Raw genomic sequence first — 26,399 nt, forward strand, 5'->3', positions numbered from 1 at the left:
GATTGTATAACATGCTGCTGCTGCTGCTAAGTCACTTCAGTCGTGTCCGACTCTGTGTGACCCCATAGATGGCAGCCCACCAGGCTCCCCCGTCCCTGGGATTCTCCAGGCAAGAACACTGGAGTGGGTTGCCATTTCCTTCTCCAATGTGTGAAAGTGAAGTCGCTCAGTCGTGTCCGACCCTTAGTGACCCCATGGACTGCAGCCCACCAGGCTCCTCCATCCATGGGATTTTCCAGGCAAGAGTACTGGAGTGGCTTGCCATTGCCTTCTCCGTGTATAACATGAGATACCCATTTTTTACTTGTTTGTCATGTCTGACACCTACTTTTTTTTTTCCTTGGGGTGGTCTGGTAAAGAATATGAGTTAACTCAGTGTTACACAGTATTCTTTAGTAATGAAATAATTCAAGATAAGATCTAGGTTTCCTCCTCTGCAAGGTTTCAGTTCAGTTCAGTTGCTCAGTCGTGTCCGACTCTCTGCGACCCCATGAATCACAGCACGCCAGGCCTCCCTGTCCATCACCAACTCCCGGAGTTCACTCAGAACTCATGTCCACAGAGTCGGTGATGCCATCCAGCCATCTCATTCTCGGTCGTCCCCTTCTCCTCCTGCCCCCAACCTTTCCCAGCATCAGAGTCTTTTCCAGTGAGTCAGCTCGTTGCATGAGGTGGCCAAAGTATTGCAGTTTCAGCTTCAGCATCAGTCCTTCCAGTGAACACCCAGGATCAATCTCCCTCAGAATGGACTGGTTGGATCTCCTGGCGGTACAAGGGACTCTCAACAGTCTTCTCCAGCACCAATTCTTTGACGATCAGCTTTCTTCACAGTCCAACTCTCACATCCATACATGACCACGGGAAAAACCATAGCCTTGACTAGACGGACCTATGTTGGCAAAGTAATGTCTCTGCTTTTTAATATATTATCAAGGTTGGTCATAACTTTCTTTCCAAGGAGTAAGCGTCTTTTAATTTCATGGCTGCAATCAGCATCTGCAGTGATTTTGGAGCCCCGAAAAATGAAGTCTGACACTGTTTCCACTGTTTTTCCATCTATTTCCCATGAAGTGATGGGACCAGATGCCATGATCTTTGTTTAGTGAGGATCTATTTTCTTTCTTTTCTTTAATTTAAATTATTTATTTTAATTGGAGGCTAATTACAATATTGTAGTGGTTTTTGCCAAACATTGACATGAATCAGCCACGGGTGCACATGTGTTCCCCATCCAGAACCCCCCAGAAGATCTATTTTCTGTTTATCTGAGAAATTACTGATTTTGAAAAAAGATGAGAAATAGTTATATTAAACTTTATTATTTCACAGTAAAATATGGATTAATGAAGAAAGTTTTAAATCTCTTCATTCTGTTGTTTCAAAGGAGGTATCCTTTGTTGATCTGCTTTTATCTTTGGTAATAGAATGTTATGCTTGTCATTTGATAAGAGAAGCAGAGGCAAGAATTAGCAATTTGTTCCTTTTTCTCTTGCCACTATTAAAATTTAGATTTCCCCCCCTCCTTTCTGGTGAGTTAATTTAACCCCCTTCAGCTATCATGCATACCCTTATCAAATACCTCCTCACTCCTTCTGTTAGACTCCTACTCAAGAAACTTGTGTTTAGTTAGGTAGGAATGCAGAAGATAGTATATAGGCAGAATATTGTTAGATTCCTTTTCTTGTTTTGATAAAGTTAATTCTTGGCATGTATTTCTCTGCTTGGCTGAATTATATGTTGTATTGTGTACTCTCATTTCCCACTGGTATACATAAAAAAATACCCTATATTTGAAAAAGTTGCTGACTCATTTTGCATATAGGAGTGGCTTTCTATCTCAATTTCTCAGTCTTAGAGAGTTCGTGAAAAGACTGCTAAGAATGTATTTCTCTGTTTTGGCTTGTTCATGTCTTTTACCTGTTTTTCTGTAGATAGTTTTATCTTTATGCTTCATGCATAAACCTATATATTTTTGTCAGAAGAGTTATATACATCTCCCCCAGTTTGTGCTTTTGCTTTTATCCATATTTATGGTATATTTTCTGTGTTGTATGGAATTAATTTTCATGTTATAAAATTCATCAGGGTTTTTACCTTTTGGTGTCATGATGGAATTAAAGTTTTTCATGAAAAATTTAGAAAGAATATAATCAATCTTTTTGGCCATGTAGCTTGGAATCCTCATTCCTCCATCCAAGGATTGAACCCTGGCTTTGCCAGTGAGAATGCTGAATCCCAACCACTGGACCGCCAGGGAATTCCCTATAACTAATCTTTATTTTTTATCTTACAGTACCGTTTTAGGATTGTTTATGTATAATCATTTTTTACTTGTCTTAGGTATGCTCTCCTAGTTCAGCATCAAAACTGGTTAGTAATTTTATCTGCCATTGTTCACATATGTAAATATATGAGGTGCTAAAAGATACCTTGTTAATAAAGGCAGAGAGAACTGAGAGGAAAAATCCCTTAGCAGTAGAATGCCTTTTCTTGTGACTGCAAGCATTTTTTGTTTTGTTTTTAGCTTTGAGCTCATGTGTTCAGATCAGGAGCCCAGGATGTCTTACCCTGGCTGCCAAGAATTCCATCATTCTTAGGTTAGCCATAACAAATCATTCATGGATAACCTGTAACACATAATTATATAGTAGGAACTCTGTGAGAGGCCAGAATGCTACATGATTGTTAACAACAGCTAAATCTATTTTTTTTTAAGTTGTTGTCAAATTAATAAATGTAAATAGTGTAAAGAGTCTGATAATCCTACAAGAGCTGCACTGTCCATTTCCTACCCCTGAACACTTCTCCCCAAAGAAAACTTCTTTGAAACTTCTCAACCTTACCTTCTGGCATTTGCCCCCGTATTTCTAAAAGCTTTTATTGCTATTTATTTACCAACAGTTTGCTAAATTGGTATATATTCGCACAAGCACTGTGTGGGAGTTAACTGTACTTCTGCATCATTGCCTTGCCAGTCTCTTTCATTTGAGGTATTATTGTGTTTTAAGCTTGCATTTCTCTAATGACTAATGGGGTTGAATATCTTTTTTTGTTTTATTCTTGGCATTTGGATATTCTCTTTTATGGTGTGCCTGTTTAAGTCTTTAGCCCATTTTTATTCTTTTTCCTTTTTCTTATTAATTTGCAGGAGTTATTTATATAATTTGGATAAAAATCATTTGTTGGATATATGTATTGTAAATTTTCTTCTGCTTGTGCTTGTTTCAGTCTCAATTCCTTTTGATGAACCAGAAGTTCTCAGTTTTAATGGAGTCAAATTTAACAGTATTTTCTCTTGTGGTTAGTGCTTTTTGTGTCTTATTTGATTATCTTCTCCAGTGTCATGAAGATATTCTGTGTGTGTGTGATAACATACATTTAGATTTACAGTTAAGTGGCATTGTAAGTGCGTTCATGTTGTTGAATAACCATCACCAACATCTATCTCCAGAACGTGACCATCTTAAACTGAACCATGAAATAAAATAATAACTCTTTACGCCCACTCCTCTTTCTAGCTCCTGGCAACCACCATTCTGCTTTCTGTTCCTGAATTATTAACTATTCTAGGGAACTTAATATAAGTAGAGTCATATAGTATGTATCCTTCTATGACTGGCCTAACTTGGGATTCCCTGCTGGCTCAGACAGTAAAGAGTCTGCCTGCAGTGCCGGAGACCTGGGTTTGATCCCTGGGTTGGGAAGATCCCCTGGAGAAGGAAATGGCAACCCATTCCAGTATTCTTGCCTGGAAAATTCTATGGATGGAGGAGCCTGGCAGGCTATAGTCCATGGGGTTGCGAAGAGTTAGACACGACTGATCGACTTCACTTTAACTGAGCATAATGTCTTTAAGGGTTCTACATGTTCGTAGCATGTGTTAGAATTTTCTTCCTTTTAGAAACTAAATATTTCATTCTATGTATATACCACATTTTGTTTATCCATTTGTTCATTGATGAATACTTGGGTTGCTTTTACCATTTAGCTATTATGAATAAGCGGCTGTGAACATAGGAGTGAAAATATCTGCTTGAGACTCTCTTTTTTGATTCTTTTGGGTATATACCTAGAAGTGAAATTGCTGACTCATATGGCAATTATATTTTTAATATTTTGAGGTACCACCATACTGTTTTCCATAGTGGTTGCACCATTTTACATTCCTACCAGCACTGTATGGGAAGTGTTTTCAGGTTCTCCATATCCTCACCAACATTTATTTTGTTGTTTTGTCTTGATTTGGCCATCCTAATGGTTATAGTGGTATCATTGTGGTTTTGTGGTTTAGTCATTACATTTCCTTATTGAGTGTTGCTGTTGAGCATCTGTTCATGTGATTATTGGCCATTTGTAAATATTCTTTGGAGAAATATCTACTTGTCTTTTGTCTGATTTTTAATCCTATGTTGAGTTGTATGTAGTTCACTATATTCTGGATATTAATTCCTTATCAGATACATGATTTGAAGATAATTTCTCCTGTGGATTGCCTTTTCACTTTGTTGATAGTATCATTTGATGGATAAATATTTTAAATTTTGATGTAGTCCAGTTTATATTTTTTTCTTTCTCTTACTCTACTTCTGTTGTCACCTACATGTCACCATGTAGAAATCATTATCAAAGCCAGTGTCATGAAGCTTTTCCTGTTTTCTTCTTTTATAAATTTAGGTGTTATGTTTAGGTCTTCAATCCATTTTGAGTTAATATTTATATATGGTGTAAGGTAAGGGTCAGTTTCATTCTTTTCTATGTGTATGTCCAGTTTTTCTGTCATTTGTATCTTGGCGGCCTTGTCAAAAATTATTTGATCACATATGTGAGGGTTTATTTCTGGGCTTTCTAGAATTATATTTCATTAGTGTCTTTGCTTTATGCCTTTGTCACATTGTTTGTTTACTGTAGCTTTTTATTAAGTTTTGATATCAGGAAGTATCAGACCTCCAAACTTTGTTCTTGGAAACAAACTTTGTTTTTGGCTATTCGGAGTCCATTGAGATCCCATTTGACTTTTAGAATGAATTTTTCTATTTCCCCAAAAGTTACAATTGGGATTTTGCTAAGGATTGCATTGAATCTGTAGATCACTTCGGGTAGTATTAAACATATTAACAACGTTAAGTCTTTGAACCTGTGAACATGGGTTGTCGGGCCATTTGTTTGTGTCATCTTTAATTTCTTTGAGTCATGTTTTGTAGTTGTCAGTGTGAAAATCTTTCCCCTTTGGTTAAGTTTATGCCTAAGTATTTTATTCTTTTCATATATGTGTGTGTATGTATAATACATGTAAATACTTTCTTATAGAAATACGTGTAAGGATAGAGCATCCTCTTATCAATAAGGGGGCTTCCATGGTGACTCAGCAGTAAATTTTGAAAAAGTATTTATTTTATTTCTTCCTTTCTTTTTCTTTTGGCTGCGCTGTGCGGCAGGTGAGATCTTAGTTCCCTGACCAGGAGTCAGATAGTGCCTTCTGCAGTGGAAGTGTCAAGTCCTAACCACTGGACCACTAGAGAATTCTATATGCCTAAATATTTTATTCTTGCTGATATGGTTGTAAACAGAATTATTTTCTTAACTTTCCTCTTTGAATTCATTGCCTTTTTTTTTTTTTTGGCCTTGCCACAAGGTATGGGATCTTGGTTCTCTGACCAGGGATCAAACCTGAGTCCTCTGCGTTGGAAGTACAGTTTTAATCACTGGATTGCTAGGGAAGTCCCAGTCTTACAATCTAGTAGTGTATTTTGGGAATAATAAGGCTTTGCTTTCTAAGCAGAGAGGAACATTTTTATATTGCTCTGTTAAAAAATAAGACTATCAGCATTGATACTGAGAGTTACTTCTCCTTAACTGTCAGAGGTTTAATTTTAAGAGTCCAGGAAACTTCCTGGCAGTCCAGAAGTTAGGACTCTGTGCTTCCACTGCAGGGCACAGGTTTGATCCCTGGTCCAGGAACTAGGGTCCCACATGCCACACAGTGCAACTCCCAAAAAAGAGTCCAGTAAGAGCATCATGGGTTTACTGCTATTTATTATTTCATCTTAACTTTAGAATAATTACATTATTATAGTAATTGTAAATTCACTTTTTGTATTGAGATTTATAGTCAGTAAAGGGGCTTCCATTGTGACTCCAGTGGTAAAGAATCTGCCTGGCAATGCAGGAGGTGGTTTCAGTTCAATCCCTGAATTGAGAATATCTTCTGGAGAGGGAATGGCAACCCGCTTTAGTTTTCTTGTCTGGGAAATCCAATGAACAAGGAGCCTGGTGGGCTGCAGTCCATCGGGTCACAAAGAATTGGACATTACTTAGCAACTAAACAACAACAAAGAAAGACATAATTTCTTGATTTTAAAAGTCTGTGGCATATATTAATAGCATCACTGGGTATATGTTTTTCACATACTATTAATGGACAATTTAAGTTTGTACTGGTAATTGGCAGATTTTTGAAACTTTCAGCAAGTTAATAAGAAAATATGTTTTGATTGCTTTTGCTGTCATGTTGAAAACATATCTTATAGCAGATGTGAGCTGATGACATAGCAGAAAAACTCAGCAGTGGGAGTGTCCTCATTTCATACTATCTTCAGGCACTAATCCAAAAGCAGCAGCAACTCTGCCTTTGCAGTCAACTGACTTACTACCAAATATAGTTATGTTTAGAACTGGAAACTTTTTCCTCACTTATTTAATAGTATGTTAATAACAAGGTAACAGGAATAATTAGAATATGTTTCACTCTTCATATTTGTTTTTTGTTATGTTATAGCTGAAATTCCCTCTGTATAGAAATAGGGGGTAACATAATTAATGTTGCACATTGGGGTTAGCAAAATTTTGTCCCAAGCAGATGTATACTTCATACAGTAATGTTATCTAAATTGTTTTTTGGTGTTGTGCATTGTAGGGTTTCTTTTTCTTTGCTCAGAAGTTTTTGGTTTTTGTCACATTTGGGGTGAATAAAGAACCTGGGAAAAGTTATAATGAGAGCACATCACATTAAAAAGGAGACAAGAGGAGCTAAGGAGTGTGATAAAGAATGGGCAGAAAAGAGAGAACATGAGTAGACAATGAAATTGGTGAAGTCCAGGAAACAGAAGAGCCTGCTAACTGGATAAGTCCTAATGCTGGGAAAGATTGAGGGCAGAAGAAGAACGGGTTAACAGGATAAGATGGTTGGATGGCATCACTGACTCAGTGGACCTGAGTTTGAGCAAACTCTGGGAGGTAGTGAAGGACAGGGAAGCCTGGCATGTCGCAGTCCATGGGGTCACAGAGATCCAGACACAACTTAGCAGCTGAATAAAAACAACAGGAAATAGATGGTGAAACAAAATGATAAACATGGAGAGGTGCTTCTTGGTAGTCAGAAATGTGAACTGGAAATAATCTATTACTCAGTTAAAAGTCATCTGCGTTTGTGGGTGTATGTAAATCTCATCTTTTGATTTTATAACTGAATAATGAAATGACTCATTGGAAAAGATCCTGATTCTGGGAGGGATTGGGGGCAGGAGAAGGGGACGACAGAGGATGAGATGGCTGGTGGCATCACCGACTCGATGGACATGAGTTTGGGTGAACTCCGGGAGTTGGTGATGGACAGGGAGGCGTGGCGTGCTGTGATTCAGATTCATGGGGTCGCGGAGAGTTGGACACTGACACGACTGAGCAACTGAACTGATTGAAATGAAATGATACATATGAAACATTTAGTTCAGTGACTGCCATTTAGTACATACTTTGTAATTATTATTTATTAGCAGTTCCAGCTATCATTGTTCACCCATTTCCTCAATCCAGAAAACATCAAAAGAGTCATTTTATCCTGTTTTTCCCTCTTTCAATCCCAGAATCAAATCAATTACTAGATCTCATTGATTATATTTCTAGATGCCTTGAAAGTCCTTAAGGACATCCCATGTGGTCCAGTAGTTTAAAATCTGCCGGCCAATGCAGGGGACTCGGGTTTGATCCCTGATCTGGGATGATTCCACGGACTGAAGAGCAACTAAGCCTGTGCACCACGACTGCTAAGCCTGTGCTCTGCAGCAAGAGAATCCACCACAGTGAGAAGCCCACATCATAATCAGGGCGTAGCCCTTGCTCGCAGCAACTAGAGAAAGCTGGCATCCAGCAAGGAAGACCCAGTGCGACCAAAAATAAATAATATTTTTTAGAAATAGAACGTCCCTGGTGGTCCCCAGGGTAAAACTCTGCTTCCAATGCAGGAGCGTGAGTTTGATGCCTTGTTGGGGAACCACAGCCAAAAAAAATTAGTCTTGTTATTTTCACTCCTGTCCCTGCGTTTCCTCTCATGCATAAACCTTTCTGCATTTTTTTCCCTCTGCCTCTAAGGTTCTTTTTTGCTTTGGCCTCAATTTAGCTCACGTTTCACCCTTTAGGAAATCTTTCTTTACCGTCTCAGGCAGGGGCAGACATTTGTTCACAGTGCTCTTTTAGCACCTAATAGATATCTCTTTTAAGGCACTTAATTTGTGATTATTTATATGCGTGTCTGTGTTTTCAGTTAGTTCACAGCCATTCTGGGGTAGGGATATAAACAAATTGTTGTTTGTTGTTGTTGTTATTGGCTATGTTGTGTGGCATGTGTGGCCCCGTGGCATGCAGGATCTTAGGTCCTCAATCGGGGTGGAGCTTATGCCCCCTGCAGGAGTCTTAACCCCTGGACCATCAGGGAAGCCCCTAAATAAGTTTTTATTGTAAATACCTTTGTTTCTTACCTCCCATATTGGCATCTGGCAGCATGGTTGATTTTCAAGAGTGATGTATTGAATGATTGACTAAATGAAAATATTAACATAAATGCTCAATGTGTAAATAACTAGTCATAAAATTAGTGAGTTCAGTGATTTCATTAAGGGTAGAGTTAGGAGTAGCTTGAGCATTTTAGAGAACGCATATATTGTGATGGTACAGAAAACATTTTGGAGATACTTTATGAGTTTGCAAGTTAGCCAAGAAAAATATGAGGAGTTGCCTACAAAGAGAGAGTTTAAATTACTTGTAAAACAACTGTAGGTGTGATTTTTCACATTTATTTCCTGTATCTCTAGATATAGTTGTATATGAAATTTAAAACTGTACTTCATGAATTAATATGTTAAAGGTATAACAGACCTTAGTATTTAAACCAAAACCCACAAAGCTCAGTTTATTGCTTATTTAAGTAAAGAGAGCTTTGCTGGTCAGTCTTAATCTCTCCATGTAGAACAGACGGCTAATCTTATTATAGGGCATTTGAAAAGTGTGAAGTTCAGAGATTAGTGGATTTTTCACAGTTGTTGTGCAGTTGGCATTAGCTGTGGAAGCATGGGTACTTGGCTGAGAGCATTGCTGATTGGTTGGTATTCAGAAGTGTGTTTGTTGACAGGAGTGTGTACCCAGTTGGCTGGCTTTCAGAAGAAAGGGACTGTTACTGATAGGTTGGCTTGCAAAAACATACTCATTGATGAAAGTTGTTTAAAAGGGCTTAAAGTTGGTTCTTATTCCATGCCTGTAGAACTGTCAGATATTACTTAGCAATTTAAAACCGATTCTAATTATACATAGAATGGATAAAAACAAGAGTCCTACTGTATAAAGCACAAGGAACTATATTCAGTATCCTGTGACAAACCATCATGGAAAAAATAAAAATGTGTATATTCCCCTTGATTTTTAACTTCAGTTAAACGCTTTAGGATTGTAAATTTCATTGAAAGAGTTCTTATAAGAACTTTAGATAGCCATGCGGGGGTATACCACCCAATGTTAACCTTTTTCAGTTGTAATGTAAGCATAATTTAGGCATAATACTTCCTTTTGGCTGCACCACTCAGCTTCCGTGATCTTAACTCCCTGACCAGGGATTGAACCCCAGGCCACAGCAGTGAAAACACCAAGTCCTAATCACTGGACTGCCAGTGAACTCTCCAGCATGATACTTTTATTTTTTTTATTTTATTTTTTAAAATTAATTTATTGTTTATTGGAGGCAAATTATTTTACAATATTATATTGGTTGGTTTTGCCATACATTGACATGAATTCGCCCCGGGTGTACATAAGTTCCCCCTCCTGAACCCCCCTCCCACCTCCCTCCTCCCTTTATCCTCCCTCTGGGTCATCCCCGCACGCCAGTTCCGAGCATCCTATAACATGCATCGACCCTGAACTGGTGATTCGTTTCACATATGACAACATACCTGTTTCAATGCCATTCTCCCAAATCATCCCACCCTCACCCTCTCCCACAGAGTCCCAAAGACTGTTCTATACATCTGTGTATCTTTTGCTGTCTCGTATACAGGGTTATCATTTGCATCTTTCTAAATTCCATGTATATGCATTAGTATACTGTATTAGTGTTTTTCTTTCTGGCCAGCATGATACTTTTAAAAATCAGTCAACAGTAGTTTAAACTTGACTTTAGCCTGGAGATGTTACTTTTAAAATTTTTGCAGAGGAAACATGTTCGAGGTAGAGATTGTTTACAGATGAAAGCTCAAAAGAAATAATGTAAAATATTAGATGCATAGAGGAAATAGAGAAACCCAATTAAAATATTAAATAATTGATGTTTTCTAATTATATTTAAGTAAAAAGTAATTAGGATTGGTGAAGCTCTAAGGAACTGGTTCCATAAAATTCAGGTTGGGAAGCATCTCTCCAGCTGACTTTTCTAAAGCTGGTAGTGTTAGAATCAAAAGGCAGGTAAGTAAAAGAGATAAAGTGAAAATGAGTAGTCTGTTAAAGACACTTTTTATAAAAAAAAGATTTCATGACATAACCCTTGACAGTTTAATTTGCAAACAAAACCCTTACGTATTTCTTATTATATGTTACTGAAAGTGAAAGTCACTTAGTCTTGTCAGACTCATTTCGACCTCAAGGACTGTATAGTCCATGGAATTTTCCAGACCAGAATCCTGGAGTGGGTAGCCTTTCCCTTCTCCAGGGGATCTTCCCAACCCAGGGTTTGAACCAAGGTCTCCCGCATTGCAGGCAGATTCTTTACCAGCTGAGCCACAAGGGGAAGCCCTGTTTATTATATGTTAAGCACTGTTCTAATGCATTTTACAAGCATTTACTCACTCCTCATACCAAGTCATTTAATAAGTACTATAAACTTTATTTTACTGATGAGGAAATTGGAGACACAAATAACTTACTTCGAAAAACACCTAATAAGTGGGACAGCCAGGATTCAAACCCAGGTAGTCTGGCTTCTTGAGCGGATATTCTTTACTATTCTTTTGTGCTGTTGTATTAGTGCATTTCATACATTCTTTATAAATTTTCATGCTGCCATAGTTACTCTGGAAGAATTTCTTTATAATATAGTAGTAGTCTAGGAAAACATTTTGGGGGGACCTCAGGATTTTGACTACTAAATTTTATAATTTTTAGAAAGGATAATCTAATTTCTCATAGAAATGTGATAAGGAGGCTGCATTTTCAAGCAACAGAGTTCCAGTCTTTTATGGAAATTTTTATAATCCTGTTTTATTCAAACATGCATTATATAACTGTGTGTGTGCTGTGTGTGCTTAGTTGCTCAGTCATGTCTGACTCCTTGTGGCCGCATGGACTACAGCCTGCCAGGCTCTTCTGTCCTTGGGGATTCTCCAGGCAGGAATACTGGAATGGGTTGCCATGCCTTCCTCCAGGGGATCTTCCCAACCTGGGGATTGAACCCAGATCTCCCACATTGCAGGCGGATTCTTTACTGTCTGAGTCACCAGGGAAGCCCATATAACTATGTAATAAATACTAAAGCTTTCTAAAGTATATACAGATCCGGGAGATGAAACAGATAAAATGAAAAAGAAAAGAAACCACTTCTAACTTAATGTCTGTTTTTTTTATCCCATTCAATTCATCTTTTACAGTGCTGTCCTAGAGTCATTTTTCTAGCATACACATCTGGCCTTTTCTGTCTGTATGTATGACAACCAACTGCAGTATTCTTGCCTGGAAAATTCGATGGACAGAGGAGCCTGGCAGACTATGCCCACAGGGTCGCATAGAGTCGGATATGACTGAGTTACTGAGCATGCACGTACAGCTTTCCACTAAAACACCTAAACACGGCCTCAGCCTGCCTTCATCCAGTCTCCTGAAGTTAATTACCACCAAGCATCTCACTAGCCATACCTGACGACTCCTCATTCTTTGCACCTGGTGCCTTCTTGCTGTTTCCTCTGCTTTAATCCACTCGGAATTACTCAAGACAACACCTAGCCATAGTACCAATACATTGTAGGCTTTCAAAGTATACAATTTATTGGATTTTTTAAAATTCACAAGGTCATACAGCCATCATCACCATCTAACTCCAGTTTATTTCATCAACTCCAAAAGAAATCTCATACCCATTAGCAGTCAGGCTCAATTCTACCCTGCTGCTGCTGCTGCTGCTGCTAAGTCACTTCAGTCGTGTCCGACTCTGTGTGACCCCATAGACGGCAGCCCACCAGGGTCCCCCGTCCCTGGGATTCTCCAGGCAAGAACACTGGAGTGGGTCACCCGTAATTGCCTTTTATTATTCCTGGATACACTTCAGAATACTGTATTGCATTTAGTTGTCATGTCTTCTTAGTTTCCTCCAGTATTTGATGATTTCTCCATCTTTTTTGTATTTCATGACAGTTTTGAAAAGAACTGGTCAGATATTTTGTAGGATGTCCCTTCATTTGGGTTTGTTTAATGTTTTTCTCATGATTAGAAGGGTTATGGGTTTGGGGGTAAGAGCATCACCAAGATGCATTTCTCATCACATCTTATCAGGAGGTCATGATTTCAATGACTTGACACCAATAATGTTAATCTTATTCACTTGATTAAGGTGTTGTCTACCAAGTTTCTCTACTGTAAAGTTAGTGTTTTTTCCTTGCCCTACTCTATTCCTAGGAAGTGAGTCATTCAGTCCAGCCCACACTCCAGGGGGAGGGGAACTAAACTCCACCTCCTTAATGGGATATATCTATATATATTATCTGGAGTGCTGTTGTAAGAAAGATTTGTCCCTTCCCTAATTTTTTTTCACTCAATAATTTATACCAATATGCACTCATTTATATTTATTTTTTACCTTGGTTTATCACCCAGTACTATAAATTGCTTTACCTTTGGCCAGCAGGGCCTCTTTCAGATTGGCTTCTATGGTGTTTGTTTTTGCCTTTTGTTTTTGGCATGCCTCCATTGTTAACAGTTCCTTACTTTCAGGCACTGTAAGATGCTCCATGCTCATGCTGTATTTCACTCCCCCAGATCCAGTATCAAGTATTCTTCCAAATAGCCTTGATTCTTTTTATTAGAAAATGGTATTTTGAAACTAAGATCTGAAGAACTGAGTATTCTTGTTGCTATTAGGATGTGACTGCATTTGGACTCCAGGTTTATTTATTTTTGGCTGTGCTGGGCTTTCTCAACTTGCGGCGAGCAAGTTCTCTAATTGAGGTGCATGGACTTCTTATGGCAGTGGCTTCTCTCATTGCAGAGCACGGGCTCTAGTAGTTGTGGTGCACGGTTTTATTTGGGGCTTCCCAGGTGGTGCTAATGGTAAAGAATCTGCCTGCCAGTGCAGGAGTCGTGGGTTCAATCCCCGGGTCAGGAAGATCACCTGGGGAAGGAAATGGCAACCCACTTCAGTATTCTTGCCAGGTGAATCCTATGGACAGAGGAGCCTGGCGGGCTGCAGTCCACGGGGTCACAAAGAGTTGGACATAACTGAGCACAGCACAGTACAGCATGGGCTTACTTGCATGGCAGCTTGCGGGATCTCCCTGGAACGGGGATTGAACTGCTGTGCCCTGTGTTACAAATAATGGCAGATTCTTAAACCACTGGACCACCAGGAAACCCCCCACACCTGCCCCCCTTTAAAAAATAAGCAGCTTTTTTGTGATTTTAATGTACATATACTGTTCACCCATTTAAAGCACACAATTCAGCTGTTTCTCGTATATTCATAAAATTTTGCAGCCATAACCATAAACAATTTTAGAGCACTTTCCTCATCCCCAAAGTTCGTGCATCTATTTCCTCCCAATTTACCCTAGGCAGCTGCTAATCTCTCATTTTCATAAATATGTGGTCTTTTGTGACTGTCTTAACTTCACATAGCTAATGTTTTTGTTGTTCATCTACATTGTAGCATGTGTCAGTACTTCATTCCTCTTTTCCCCTGCAGGGAAGCTGAGTCCTAACAACTGGACCACCAGGGAACTCCTGTATGTCATTCCTTTTAATTGTCATATAATATTCTAGTGTATGGATATATAATGCCTTTTGTACATTCATTCCTCAGGTAGTGGACATTTGGGGTTGTTCTACTTTTTGTCTGTTTGCTGCTATGTACATTTCTCTACAAGTTCTTATGTAGTTCATTTCTCTTGGTCATATACCTGGTAGCGGACTTGCTCTGGCAGAAGTTTATCCTTTGAAGGAACTGCTAGACTGTTTTTCAAAGTGACTACCATTTAGTATCCCCTTCAGCATTCTGATTTCATGACATCCTGGCCAACATTTTTTTAAATTATCTCTCTTTTTAACTATAGCCAGTAGGTTTATGTCAAATGATATCTCATTCTACTTTTAGAATGCACTTCCCTGATGGCTAATGATGTTGAGCATCTCTTCTTATGCATATTAGCCATTTGTTTATATTCTTTGGAGAAATGTCTGTTCAGATACTGTGCCCATTTTTAAATTGAGTTATTTCTCTTTATTACTGAGTTATAAGCATTCTTTATGTTTTCTGGGCATATGTCCCTTATCAGATTTGCAAGTATTTACCTCCATTCTGTAGGTTGGTTGTCTTTTCATTTTCCTAATGATGGCTTTTATTCCTTCTGGTGTTCCTATTACATGTATCTTATACTTTTTGCATTTCCTACAGTCCTTGGATACTGTGTTCTGGTCCATCCCACCCCAAGTCTTTGTTCTCTTTGCTTTTCTGTTTTCAGGGATTCTATGCATAATATCCTCTAGTTCAGAGACTTTTTTCCCAACCATGTCCAGTGTTAGAAAGCAGCCCATCAAGGCATTCTTCAGTGTTTTTATCTCTAGCATTTCACTTTGGTTCTTTCTTAGGATTTCCATCTCTCTGCTTATGTTGCCTATCCGTTTTTGCATACTGTCTACTTTGTCCATTGGAATCCTTAGAATATTAATCATAGTTTTAAATTCTGATAATGCCTACATCCCTGTCATATCTGGTTGTGATAATTTGCTCTGTTTCTTCATGTGTGATATATCCTTTTGTTATTCCTTATAATTTTTTCTTGTTACTTAGCTGTGATATACTCTGTTAAAGGAATATGCTATAAGTATCTCAGTAATATAGTGGTGAGGTGTGAGGGGAAGGGAAAGAGTTGTGTACTTCTGTGATTGAAAAGTGAAAGTGAAGTTGCTCAGTCGTGTCCGACTCTTTGCGACCCCTTGGACTGTAGCCCACAAGGCTCCTAAGTCCATGGGATTTTCCAGGCAAGAATACTGGAGTGGGTTGCCATTTCTTTCTCCAGGGGATCTTCCCAACCCAGGGATCGAACCCGGGTCTCCCGCATTGTAGGCAGACGCTTTACCATCTGAGCTACCATCTGGTCCCTAATCATTTCTGTGATTAGGTTTCAGCCTTTTAGCGAGGTTTTGCCTCTGGACTGTGAACTTTTCAAGAGTTTCTCAATTTTTCGTCACCCATGAGGTGGCATATTAGGGTTGGAGTTCTATATTTCTCTTCCCCTAGGCTAATTATGCTTTGACAATAATCCTTCCAAGTTAGATTCTAAGTAGTTTTTCCTGAGGGCAGGCCTGAAGCAAAATCCTCTGGTGTATTTAAAAGGATTAAACTTCACTCCTTTGCATGTGAATATCTAGTTGTCTCAGCACAATTTGTTGACAAGGCCTTTTCCCCATTGAATTGTCCTTATGTTAATACCAAACTGTCTTGATCACTATGCTGCTGCTAAGTCACTTCAGTCGTGTCCGACTCTGTGCGACCCCATAGACAGCAGCCCAAGCAGGCTCCCCCGTCCCTGGGATTCTCCAGGCAAGAACACTGGAGTGGGTTGCCATTTCCTTTTCCAATGCATGCAAGTGAAGTCGCTCAGTCGTGTCCCACTCAGTTCAGTTCAGTCGCTCGACTGACTCTTTGCGACCCCATGAATCACAGTACACCAGGCCTCCCTGTCCATCACCAACTCCCAGAGTTTACCCAAACTCATGTCCATCGAGTCGGTGATGCCATCCAGCCATCTCATTCTCTGTCGTCCCCTTCTCCTCCTGTCCCCAAACCCTCCCAGAATCAGGGTCTTTTCCAATGAGTCAGCTCTTCGCATGAGGTGGCCAAAGTACTGCAGTTTCAGCTTTAGCATCAGTCCTTCCAATGAACACCCAGGACTGATCTCCTTTAGGGTGGACTGGTTGGATCTCCTTGCAGTCCAAGGGACTCTCAAGAGTCTTCTCCAACACCACAGTTCAAAAGCATCAATTCTTCGGCGATCAGCTTTCTTCACAGTCCAACTCTCACATCCATACATGACCACTGGAAAAACCATAGCCTTGACTAGACGGACCTTTGTTTGCAAAGTAATGTCTCTGCTTTTTAATATGCTATCTAGGTTGGTCATAACTTTACTTCCAAGGAGTAAGCGTCTTTTAATTTCATGGCTACAATCACCATCTGCAGCGATTTTAGAGCCCCCCAAAATAAAGTCTGACACTGTTTCCGCTGTTTCCCTGTCTGTTTCCTATGAAGTGATGGGACCAGATGCCATGATCTTAGTTTTCTGAATGTTGAGCTTTAAGCCAACTTTTTCTCTCTCCTCTTTCACTTTCATCAAGAGGCTTTTTAGTTCCTCTTCACTTTCTGCCATAAGGGTGGTATCATCTGCATATCTGTTTTGCACACATTTTTGTTAAAGACTTTTTTCTTTTTTATGTGAACCATTTTTAAAGTCTTTATTCAATTTGTTACGTTATTGCTTCTGGGTTTTTTGTTTTAAAATATTTTGGTTTTTTTGGCCATGAGGCACATGGGATCTTATCTCCTTCACCAGGGATTGAACCCACACCCCTTGCATTAGAGGGTGAAGTGTTAACCACTGGACTGCCAGGGAAGTCCCAAGTTTTGTACTTGTTATTAAATTCATTCCTAAGTATTTATTATTTTTGTTGCTATTATAAATATAATTTTCTTAATTTAATTTTTAGTTTGTTCAGGGCTGCTGTATAGAAATATAACTGATGCTGATATTACAAGTTTTATCTTGCAACTTTACTGATTTGCTATTCTAATGTATTTAGTGGATTCTTTTGATTTTTCTGTATATAGGATTATGTAATTTACAAATAGAAATAACTTTGCTTCTTACTTTCTAACCAAGATACCTTTTATTTCATTTGCTTGTCAGTTGCCCTGGCTAGCATCTCCAATACAGTGTTGAATACACGTGATAAGAGTGGACATCCCTGTATAATTTCTGAAATTCCTTAACCATTAAGTATGATATTAGTTTCAGTTTTGTTTACTAGATGTCCTTTGTCAAATCGAGGAATTTCCCTTGTATTTCTAGTTTGTTGGGTGTTTTCAGTCATGAAGGGGTGTTGAATTTTTGGAATTATTTTCTATAATCAACATCATATAACTATACAGCTCAATTATTTATTGGTATACAAATTACTTCTTTGTGTGCTTTGTGCTCTTTAGTAGATTTATAATTATGCTATGTATTTTTTAAATTTGTTCATTTTTGGTTGTGATAGCTCTTCACATCCAAATCACATTGGGATTTTCTCTAGTTGTGGGGAGTCGGGGCTACTCTCTTGTTGCTATGTGCAGGCTCTTCATTGCAGTGTCTTCTCCTGTTGTGGAGCACAGGCTCTAGGGCATGGTGCCTTCAATAGTTGTGGCCAGTGGGCTAAGTAGTTGTGGCTCCCAGGCTCTAGAGCACAAGCTCGACAGTTGTGGCACATGAACTTAATTTCTTCATGCTGTGTGGGATCTTCTCAGATCAGGGATCGAACTCATGTCTCCTGAATTGGCAGGCAGATTCTTTACCACTGAGCCACCAGGGAAGCCCTGTTTTTTAAATTGGGAGGAAAAAGTTATAAACAAAAAGAACATTTATTGTATCTTTTGTATCTATTCTGTCCTTGTACTGTGTATTTATTTGTGCTCTTTCTTCATCTTGTTTCAGGTAGTAGCTAGTGTCCTTTCCTTTCAGCCTAAAGGACTCCCTTTAGTATTTCTTGCAGGTGAGGTCTGCTAGTCATCATCTGCTAGTTCTTAGTTTTTGTTTACCTAGGAATGTTTTAATTTGCCTATTTGAGTTTTGAGGAATAATTTTGCTAGCTGCAGAATTCTCAATTGACAGATTTTGTTCTTTGTACTTTGACCGTTATTCCACTGCCTTCTGGCTTCCTAGTTTCTGGTGAGACAGTGTCTGTCAAGGGATTCTACTTGATGGATTGTTTCTTGATGCTTTCAAGATTCATTCTTTAGCTGTGAACAGTTTGATTATGATATATAGATAGATGTGTATCTCTTTGAGTTTTTCTCTTGGGAGTTTGTTGAGCTTTTGGTTATTAGAGTCATTGTTTTAATCAAATTTGGCAAATTTTTGGCAATTATTTCATCAAATGCTCTTTTTGCCCTTTTTGTTTCCTCTTCTGAGACTCTTAGTAGGTATATATTAATAACCTGGTGTCCCATAGGTCTCTGTTAGTTGCTTTTTATTTCTCTTAACTCAGACTGGTTAATCTAAACAGAGCTTTCTTCAGTTTCACTGATTCTTTTTTCTGTTTCATCAAATCTGCTGTTCAGCCTATCTATCAGATTTTTAAAATTTCAGTTACTGTATTTTGCAGCTTCATGGTTTATATTAGGTTCTTTTCCTCCAAAGCTTTTTCGTTTGTTTTTTACAGTTTCTTCATGTTGATATGCTGAAAGATTTTCCATATACATTTCCTTATTTCTTTAGCCATGGTTTTCTTTAATCTTTGGAATATATTTAATACAGCTGATATAAAGTCTTTTTCTAATAAATTAAATATCTGACCTTCCAGTTTCTGTTGGTTGCTATTTTTACCCTTTGTATGTGCCATACTTTCTTTCATGTTTTGTAATATTTTGTTGAAAACTGGATGCTTAAATAATATATTGTGGCAACAGGATTTTGGTTGTTCTTGTTTGTTGTAGTGCTTCCTTCCTTAATGACTTTTCTGACCTAATTCTGAAATGTATTTGTTCTTGGTTGGGTGTGGCCAGTAAAGTCTTCACTCCTTAGCTTAGTGGTCACCCAGTGATTGGGCAGAAGTTTCCCTTACTAAATTAAATGCAATTATTTTCCTGGAACCAACAAACCTGGGCATTTTAGAGGAGCTCTGTGTGCATTTGGGGGCACCCCTTTAACACTCAGCTGCTGCTGCTGCTGCTAAGTCACTTCAGTCGTGTCCGACTCTGTGTGACCCCATAGACGGCAGCCCACCAGGCTCCCCCATCCCTGGGATTCTCCAGGCAAGAACACTGGAGTGGGTTGCCATTTCCTTCTCCAATGTGTGAAAGTGAAGTCGCTCAGTCATGTCTGACTCGTAGCGACCCCATGGACTGCAGCCTACCAGGATCCTCCGTCCATGGGATTTTCTAGGCAAGAGTACTGCTGCTGCTGCTGCTGCTAAGTCACTTCAGTCGTGTCCGACTCTGTGTGACCCCATAGATGGAAGCCCACCAGGCTCCCCCGTCCCTGGGATTCTCCAGGCAAGAACACTGGAGTGGGTTGCCATTTCCTTCTCCAATGTGTGAAAGTGAAAAGTGAAAGTAAAGTCGCTCAGTCGTGTCTGACCCTTAGCGACCCCACGGACTGCAGCCTACCAGGCTGCTCCATCCACGGGATTTTCTAGGCAAGAGTACCGGAGTGGCTTGCCATTACTGCTAGGTAGTTGCAAATTCGGCCTAGCCCTCACTTCCTGCTTGTGCAGATCTCAGGTTCACCAGAGGTGCTAGTTGAAGGCCATCTAATGACCTCTCGTGACTTTTCTGAGCATGTGCCTAGCTGAGGCATATTCATGGCCCTATATATTGGCCTGATCTTTTAGTTAGAAATTGGTCAGAGATTTTCAAAGCCATACAGACATTTCATATTCCACCCTTTCCTATTAAAATAGTTGTTTAGTCTGTTTGACCTGCTGAGTCCCTGGTGGCTCAGATGGTAAAGAATCCACCTGCGATGTAGGAGACCTGGCTTCGATCCCTGGGTTGGGACGATCTCACGGAGATCTTTTAACTAAAGCAAGTTAAAATACCACAAAGTTTACTATAAAAACCATTTCAATTATTTTCCTTGAATAGATCCTCCCTGAATTGCTACAAGCCTCACGTGATTTTCTAGATTTTGAAGAAGTTGATCACTGTTATTTTTTGCTATTTTTTCTCATTGCTTTTATTGAAGACAGAATTTTTGAGGATCCTGACTGCCATTTTCACTGCTATCCTCAGCTTTACTCTCAGCTTGTCCTTTCATTCCCATCCTCATTCCCTTTGACTGGTGCGGTTAGATGAGACTTTGTTTGGATTTATTCATATTTGAAATGTGGGATTCTGCTGAGGACATTCACTGTAACTGTATTTACAATAGCAAAAGAGTGCAAAACCACCAGTATGTTCCAAAAGAAGGAAATAGGTTTTTTAAAATGGTTCATCTATATATCCATATGATGGAAACATCTTCCAAATACTAAAATCATACATACATAGGAGAATGTTTATGATATAATACAGATGGAAAGAAACAGTATAAATACAGTAATTGAAAATAAGCTTTGTAAAGAGATAAGCATACTTGAGCATGAAAAACTCCTGGAAGAGCCATATCAAAATGCTAGCATTTGTTACTCCTTGGTGGTAGTTAAATGGTGTTAAGTAAAACAAATTATCTTTGTTTTTTATTATACCATAAGGTCGTATTAATTGTTATTAATATAAAATGCAGCCATTAATGTGACACATATTAAACTTTTTCACTCATGTTTATTCAATTAAAATTATATAACTGTTGAGCATTGGCAGTTTAACATAAGTTTTTATAAATATTTAAAGAGATAGTTGTAAAAACATGCTAATAAGTCTAGCATTGGGGCTAACAAAATATATATGAACTATTTTAATCTCCAGAGTTTATGGTGTAGAAAGATGTTCTGTTTCACTGGAGTATATTAGGGTGAATTGTTAGGCAGATAAGTAACCTGTAGTCTTACTTATTAGCATTTCATTTTTTTTTTCTTTTTAGGCGCATATTAAATTTCCTATTGACTACCCATATTCACCACCTACCTTCAGATTCTTGACCAAAATGTGGCACCCCAACATTTATGAGGTAAGAGATATCTATCATGAATTTCTTTGAAGATTTGATTTTTTGATACTGTCCTTTAAAATAACCTCCATAGCTCAATATGCTGTGGTGACAAAGAACTATTCGTGGCTTTTATTATACCAGTATATATTATGGTTGGGGCTTTCCAGGTGGCTCAGTTGTAAAGAATCCTCCTGCCACAAGGAGCCACAATTTCGATCTCTGGGTTGGGAAGTTCCCCTGCAGTAGGAAATGGCAATCCACTCTAGTATTCTTGCCTAGAGAATTCCATGGACAGAGGAACCTGCCAGTCTGCTGTCCATGGGGTCGCAAAGAGCTGGACATGACTGAGCACATACTGTTTCATATTACGGTTAATTTAAGATTGAGACTTTAAACCTTTGCTGCTTGTTGCTAAGATTATAATTCATATGTGTTAGCATTTACATTTTTTAAAATTTAGTAAAGTTATACAAATTTATTTGTGTACCTGTTCCATAGCTTCATAGACTCTAGCTTCACAATTTGTCACTTTGATCCGAGATTCAACTTGTGGGCAAAGGGAGTGGGAATCATTTGTACTGGTCTCCTTTAAGGAGTTGCTGCATACCAGTTGAGAGTCTCTTCTGAAATAAATTCAAGGTTAGGGTCTGTTGGACAAGTGCACATGCCTGGGAACACAATTTCTAGCTTTTTTGATAAAATGTACTTAACTTTGTGCTAAGTTTTAAGCATCCTGAAACTATTCCTTGTTTCTTGGGGTATATATCAAGGCCCACTGATAAATCCTTTGAGTCTACTCCTTTACCGTTTTGTAGTCTGTTTCATCACAATAGGGCTCTGAAGTTGTAGCTGAGGCCCAAGCATTAAATTTGTTTTTTTTAAATTTGCAACTTTAGTAGTATAGTTTTTGTTTTTGTTTTTGGTCACGTGTATGTTGGCAAGCTCCTGTGCTCCAGAAATAGAGCTACAAGGCCTTTACTTATTCTATAGTGCTGAATTTTGGATCTCAGTCTATGTAAAGAACACCTTGGAGCAGCTTTATTGTTTTTCACAATCTGCTTTTTTCTGTAAGTCATTATCTTCATTTTTCTTTTCTTAAAACAGGACAAAGAGTGCTCAAAAGGTGATACATTGTAACATTTCCAGAAATAAGCTCCCAGAATATTGTTTTCTTTAGTATTTGACATAACCATAATACAAACAACACTGAATGTGTTATACCGTTCTGTATAACAGTTATCCTGTTGTAGGAGAGAGACTATAGAAATATTTCACTGTTTCATAAGTTAAAACTGAGTTCAGTTAACGCCGAAATATTTTTGTGTCTGTCTCCATTTAATAATCAGAAATTCTTGCCTTCAAAATTAGGTGGTATATATAGGTTTTAGATAATAAAAGAGAAAACAACATTGAATGTGTTATACCGTTCTGTGTAACAAATATATACCTTGTCTTGCCACTGAGAATGAATTCACCTTAAAGCCACACACTTGCCTGTTTCCATCTCTCATTTATCTAATTCTCAAACTTTTTCAAAAAAGAAAAAAAAGCGTGATAAAGGAACCAGAGCTCTTTCAGAAGAAAGTGTAGGTAGATACAGTCCCCTTTCCAATTGCTTTTTCACCACTTAGGTAGGCAATCTAGTTCTGTCTCTTAAGATTTAGCATTGGATCATTATTTTTAGAAATATTTTTCATATTCATAGAAATTTTAGTGGTAAAATAATGTATATATATCTTACGAATATGCAGTTGTTTACCATGCCGTATAAGTTGTTTGTAAACAAGTGTTAAGTCATAGTTAAGCATTAAATTTGATGTAATCAAATGAGTCACGAGAGACTTTCCTCATATTTGTTAATTTACTTTGCTACATTCTGGAAATGGTATCAGAATTGAACTTGGAGGTCCAAGTAAGTATTTGTGATTTTAGACATTAGGGCTCATGGTTCTTAGCTAAAGGGATGGGATATTCTTGGAGGTTGCTCTCTACTTATCCATCTATGTTGTCACCTAGAAATAAAATGGACCTCAGTGTCAAATTGTTCTAGTCACCAAATTGTTTACTGCAGATCTATGATAGAACTGGGGTTGAAATGGGGGAACAGTGACAACAATATCAACAGCAACAAAAGAAAAATACTAAAGCAAAAGCCTACTCAAATGCTAAAATATATGAATTGATGAGATTTTTGTGTATTAACTTCATGAGTATTAAAAATATCATAAAGACTATTTTTGGTAGAAAATAGTTTATCAAGTTTTTAAAAACTAGAGCTTTGGTACAATTTTGTTAAATACATTCACAGATATTACCGTAGCCCCCAAAGTTATAAATAAACTGCTGTGTTATAAATTTCAACATTTCTTTTATCATTGCCACGTTTGTGAAATTTATAAATACCAAGGGGAAACTTGGAGAACAAAAGAAATTTAATGTGAACTTATCCTCAATGACCATGCTGCACAGTTGACTCCTTTTTGCTTTATATAATAACATTGCATGATCTCAGTAACAGTTTGCCTGGTTACATGTGTTGTGTGTTTTCAGAAATAGATAACCAGTGAAGCCCATTTGCTTCACAAATCATGTATTCAAATGAGGTTTTTGTACACAAACTCTTAAGTATGAACTTCACAGCTGTGGCAACTCAAAATCTCACTGCTCTTTGTATTTATTATTCATTTTACGTCTCAGAACTGCCTTTCTCAAAGCTTAGAACTTCTCCCTCCCCCTTCCTTTTTTTTTTGTTTTTAAGATTTATTTATTTTTGGCTGTGGTGGATCTTTGTTGTTGCACCTGGGCTTTCTCTAGTTGCAGCAGGCAGTGGCTCCTCTTTGAGGTGGCTGATTCATGGGGTCGCGGAGAGTCGGACACGACTGAGCGACTGATCTGATCTGATCTCTTGTTGTGGAGTAGGAGCTTCAGTAGTTGTGGCTTGCAGGCTGTAGTGCACTGGCTCAGTAGTTGTGGCTCATGGGCTTAGTTGCTTCATAGCATGTGGAGTTTTCCCGGCCGGGGGATCAAACCTTGTCACCTCCTTATAACCTGCAAATATTTCCTCTCGTATGTATCAGTTGTTTTTTTCCCATTTTCTTTGATAATGTCCTTTGCACAAAAGTGCTTAATTTTGATGGAGAGGTCTAGTTTATCTTGTTTATGCATGCTTTTGGTGTCATACCTAACAGTCCATTGCTAAATCCAAGGTCATGAAGATTTTAAACACACACATAGACAAACACAGATACGCTTTTATAAAAAGACTTTATGATTTAGGCTCTTGGTTCTTTGTTCCATTTTGAGTTAATTTTGTATATGGTATGAGATAGGAGTTCAACTTCATTCTTTTGGAAATCCAGTCCCAGCATCATTTGCTAAAGAGACTGTTCTTTCCCCATTGGATGAACTTACCATCTTATCAGAAATCAGTTGGCCATGTTGTATGAATATGTGTAGACTCTGAGTTCTGTTGCCTTGATCTATATGTCTGTCATGCCAGTCCTAAACTGTCTTATTCTCTGTATCTCTATAGTAAGTTTTGAAATCAGGAAGTATGAATCCTTCAACTTTATTATTATTTTCCAAGATTGTTTTGGCTTTTAAATTTCCTTATAAATTTTAGGGGCGGTTTGTCAGTTTCTACAAAAAGGGAAGCTAGGGTTTTGATCGGGATTGGATTGAATATTTAGATCATACTGGGGAATATTACCAACATTAAGTCTTCCTACCCATGAATATAGGCTGTTTTTCTTTTTTTTTTAGGTCGTCTTTAATTTCTTTGAGTGTTTTGTAATTTTCTTTGTACAGGATTTTCACCTCCCTGGTTAGATTTATTCCTAGAAATTTTATTCTTTTAGAAGCCATTGTAAATGGAATTGTTTGCTTAACTTGTGTTTTAGATTGTTCATCACTAGTGTATAAAAATGAAACTGATTTAAAAATTTTTTATTTATTTTTGACATGCTACATGGCTTGTGAGATCTTATTTCCCTTACCAGGGATTGAACCCGGGTCCTGGGCAGTGAAAGCACAGAGTCCTAACCTTTGTCCATGGGATTTTTCAGGCAAGAATACTGGAGTCGGTTGCCATGCCCTCCTCCAGAGATGCCTCCACTGGAATTTCAAAAATCCCAAAATGAACTGATTTGAGTGTTGATCTTGTATCCTACAACTTTGTTGAATTGATTGTCTCTAGTAGTTTGTGAGTTCTTTGGAATTTTCTTTGACATTTACAATAGAAATGGATTTACTTCCTTTTCAATTTGTACACTTTCAGAATTTTTCTCAATTGCTCTTGCTACTACTTCCAGTACATTGTAAATAGCAGTGGTAAAAGTGGTTGCCCTTTGTCTTATTTATGATCTTAGGAAAGTTTTCATCATTGAATATGTTAGCTGTTGGGTTTTTGGTTTCTTAAATTTATTTATCTTCTTAATATAACTCCCTTTTAGACTTTTAAGATAGCTGGAAAGTATGGTTTTCTGAGTGTTTTTATCATGAGTAAGTGTTGGGTCTTGTCAAGTGCTTTGCCTGAATCAGTTGAGATGCCCATCTTTTTTTTTTTTTTTAATGGAAACAAGGGCATTTTCTTTATTCTTAACTATGTTTTTATTCCAAGTTAAGTGTTAAGTAAAATTTCTGAGTAGTGAAATGATATAAACATATGTACATAGAAATGACATATCAAAAGATGGGCGTCTCTGGAGGAGGGCAACTCACTCCAGTATTCAGGGCAACTTCTCCAGTGAGGAGGCAACTCACTCCAGTATTCTTGCCTGAAAAATCTCATGGACAGAGGAGCCTGGCGGGCTACAGTCCGTGGGGTCCAGATCCAGCAGGTGGAACTGATTGCTCTCTTCCAGTGATCTGGGCTCAAAAGACAAATACAACTGCTGATGTCTTCATTGAATTCACTGATGATGAGACTTTTGCTGGAACTGTCCATTCTGAAACTGTTGCTCTTTTAGCGTTGTAAAATTGCTGCTGTTGTTTAGTCACTGAGTTGTGTCAGACTCTTGCGACCCCATGGACTAT

The 26,399-nt window shown here is 38.2% G+C and overlaps 1 protein-coding gene across 2 annotated transcripts in view; it reads left to right on the plus strand.

Moving 5' to 3' along the window:
- The window catches only part of UBE2R2 (ubiquitin conjugating enzyme E2 R2), a 98,709-nt gene that overhangs the window by 51,640 nt on the left and 20,670 nt on the right, over positions 1 to 26,399 (plus strand). The window contains exon 2 of one of the 2 annotated variants that reach the window (XM_055427303.2): positions 21,297 to 21,383. The exons of the other annotated variant lie outside the window; for it this stretch is intronic. Coding sequence (XP_055283278.1) covers positions 21,297 to 21,383 — 87 coding nt within the window. The remainder of the gene's footprint in view (positions 1 to 21,296; positions 21,384 to 26,399) is intronic. 2 annotated transcript variants of the gene reach the window in all.

The sequence above is a fragment of the Moschus berezovskii genome, chromosome 7 (genome assembly GCF_049115385.1).
Source record: "Moschus berezovskii isolate FMDL1 chromosome 7, NW_MosBer_1.0, whole genome shotgun sequence".
Classification (NCBI taxonomy): Eukaryota; Metazoa; Chordata; class Mammalia; order Artiodactyla; family Moschidae; genus Moschus; species Moschus berezovskii.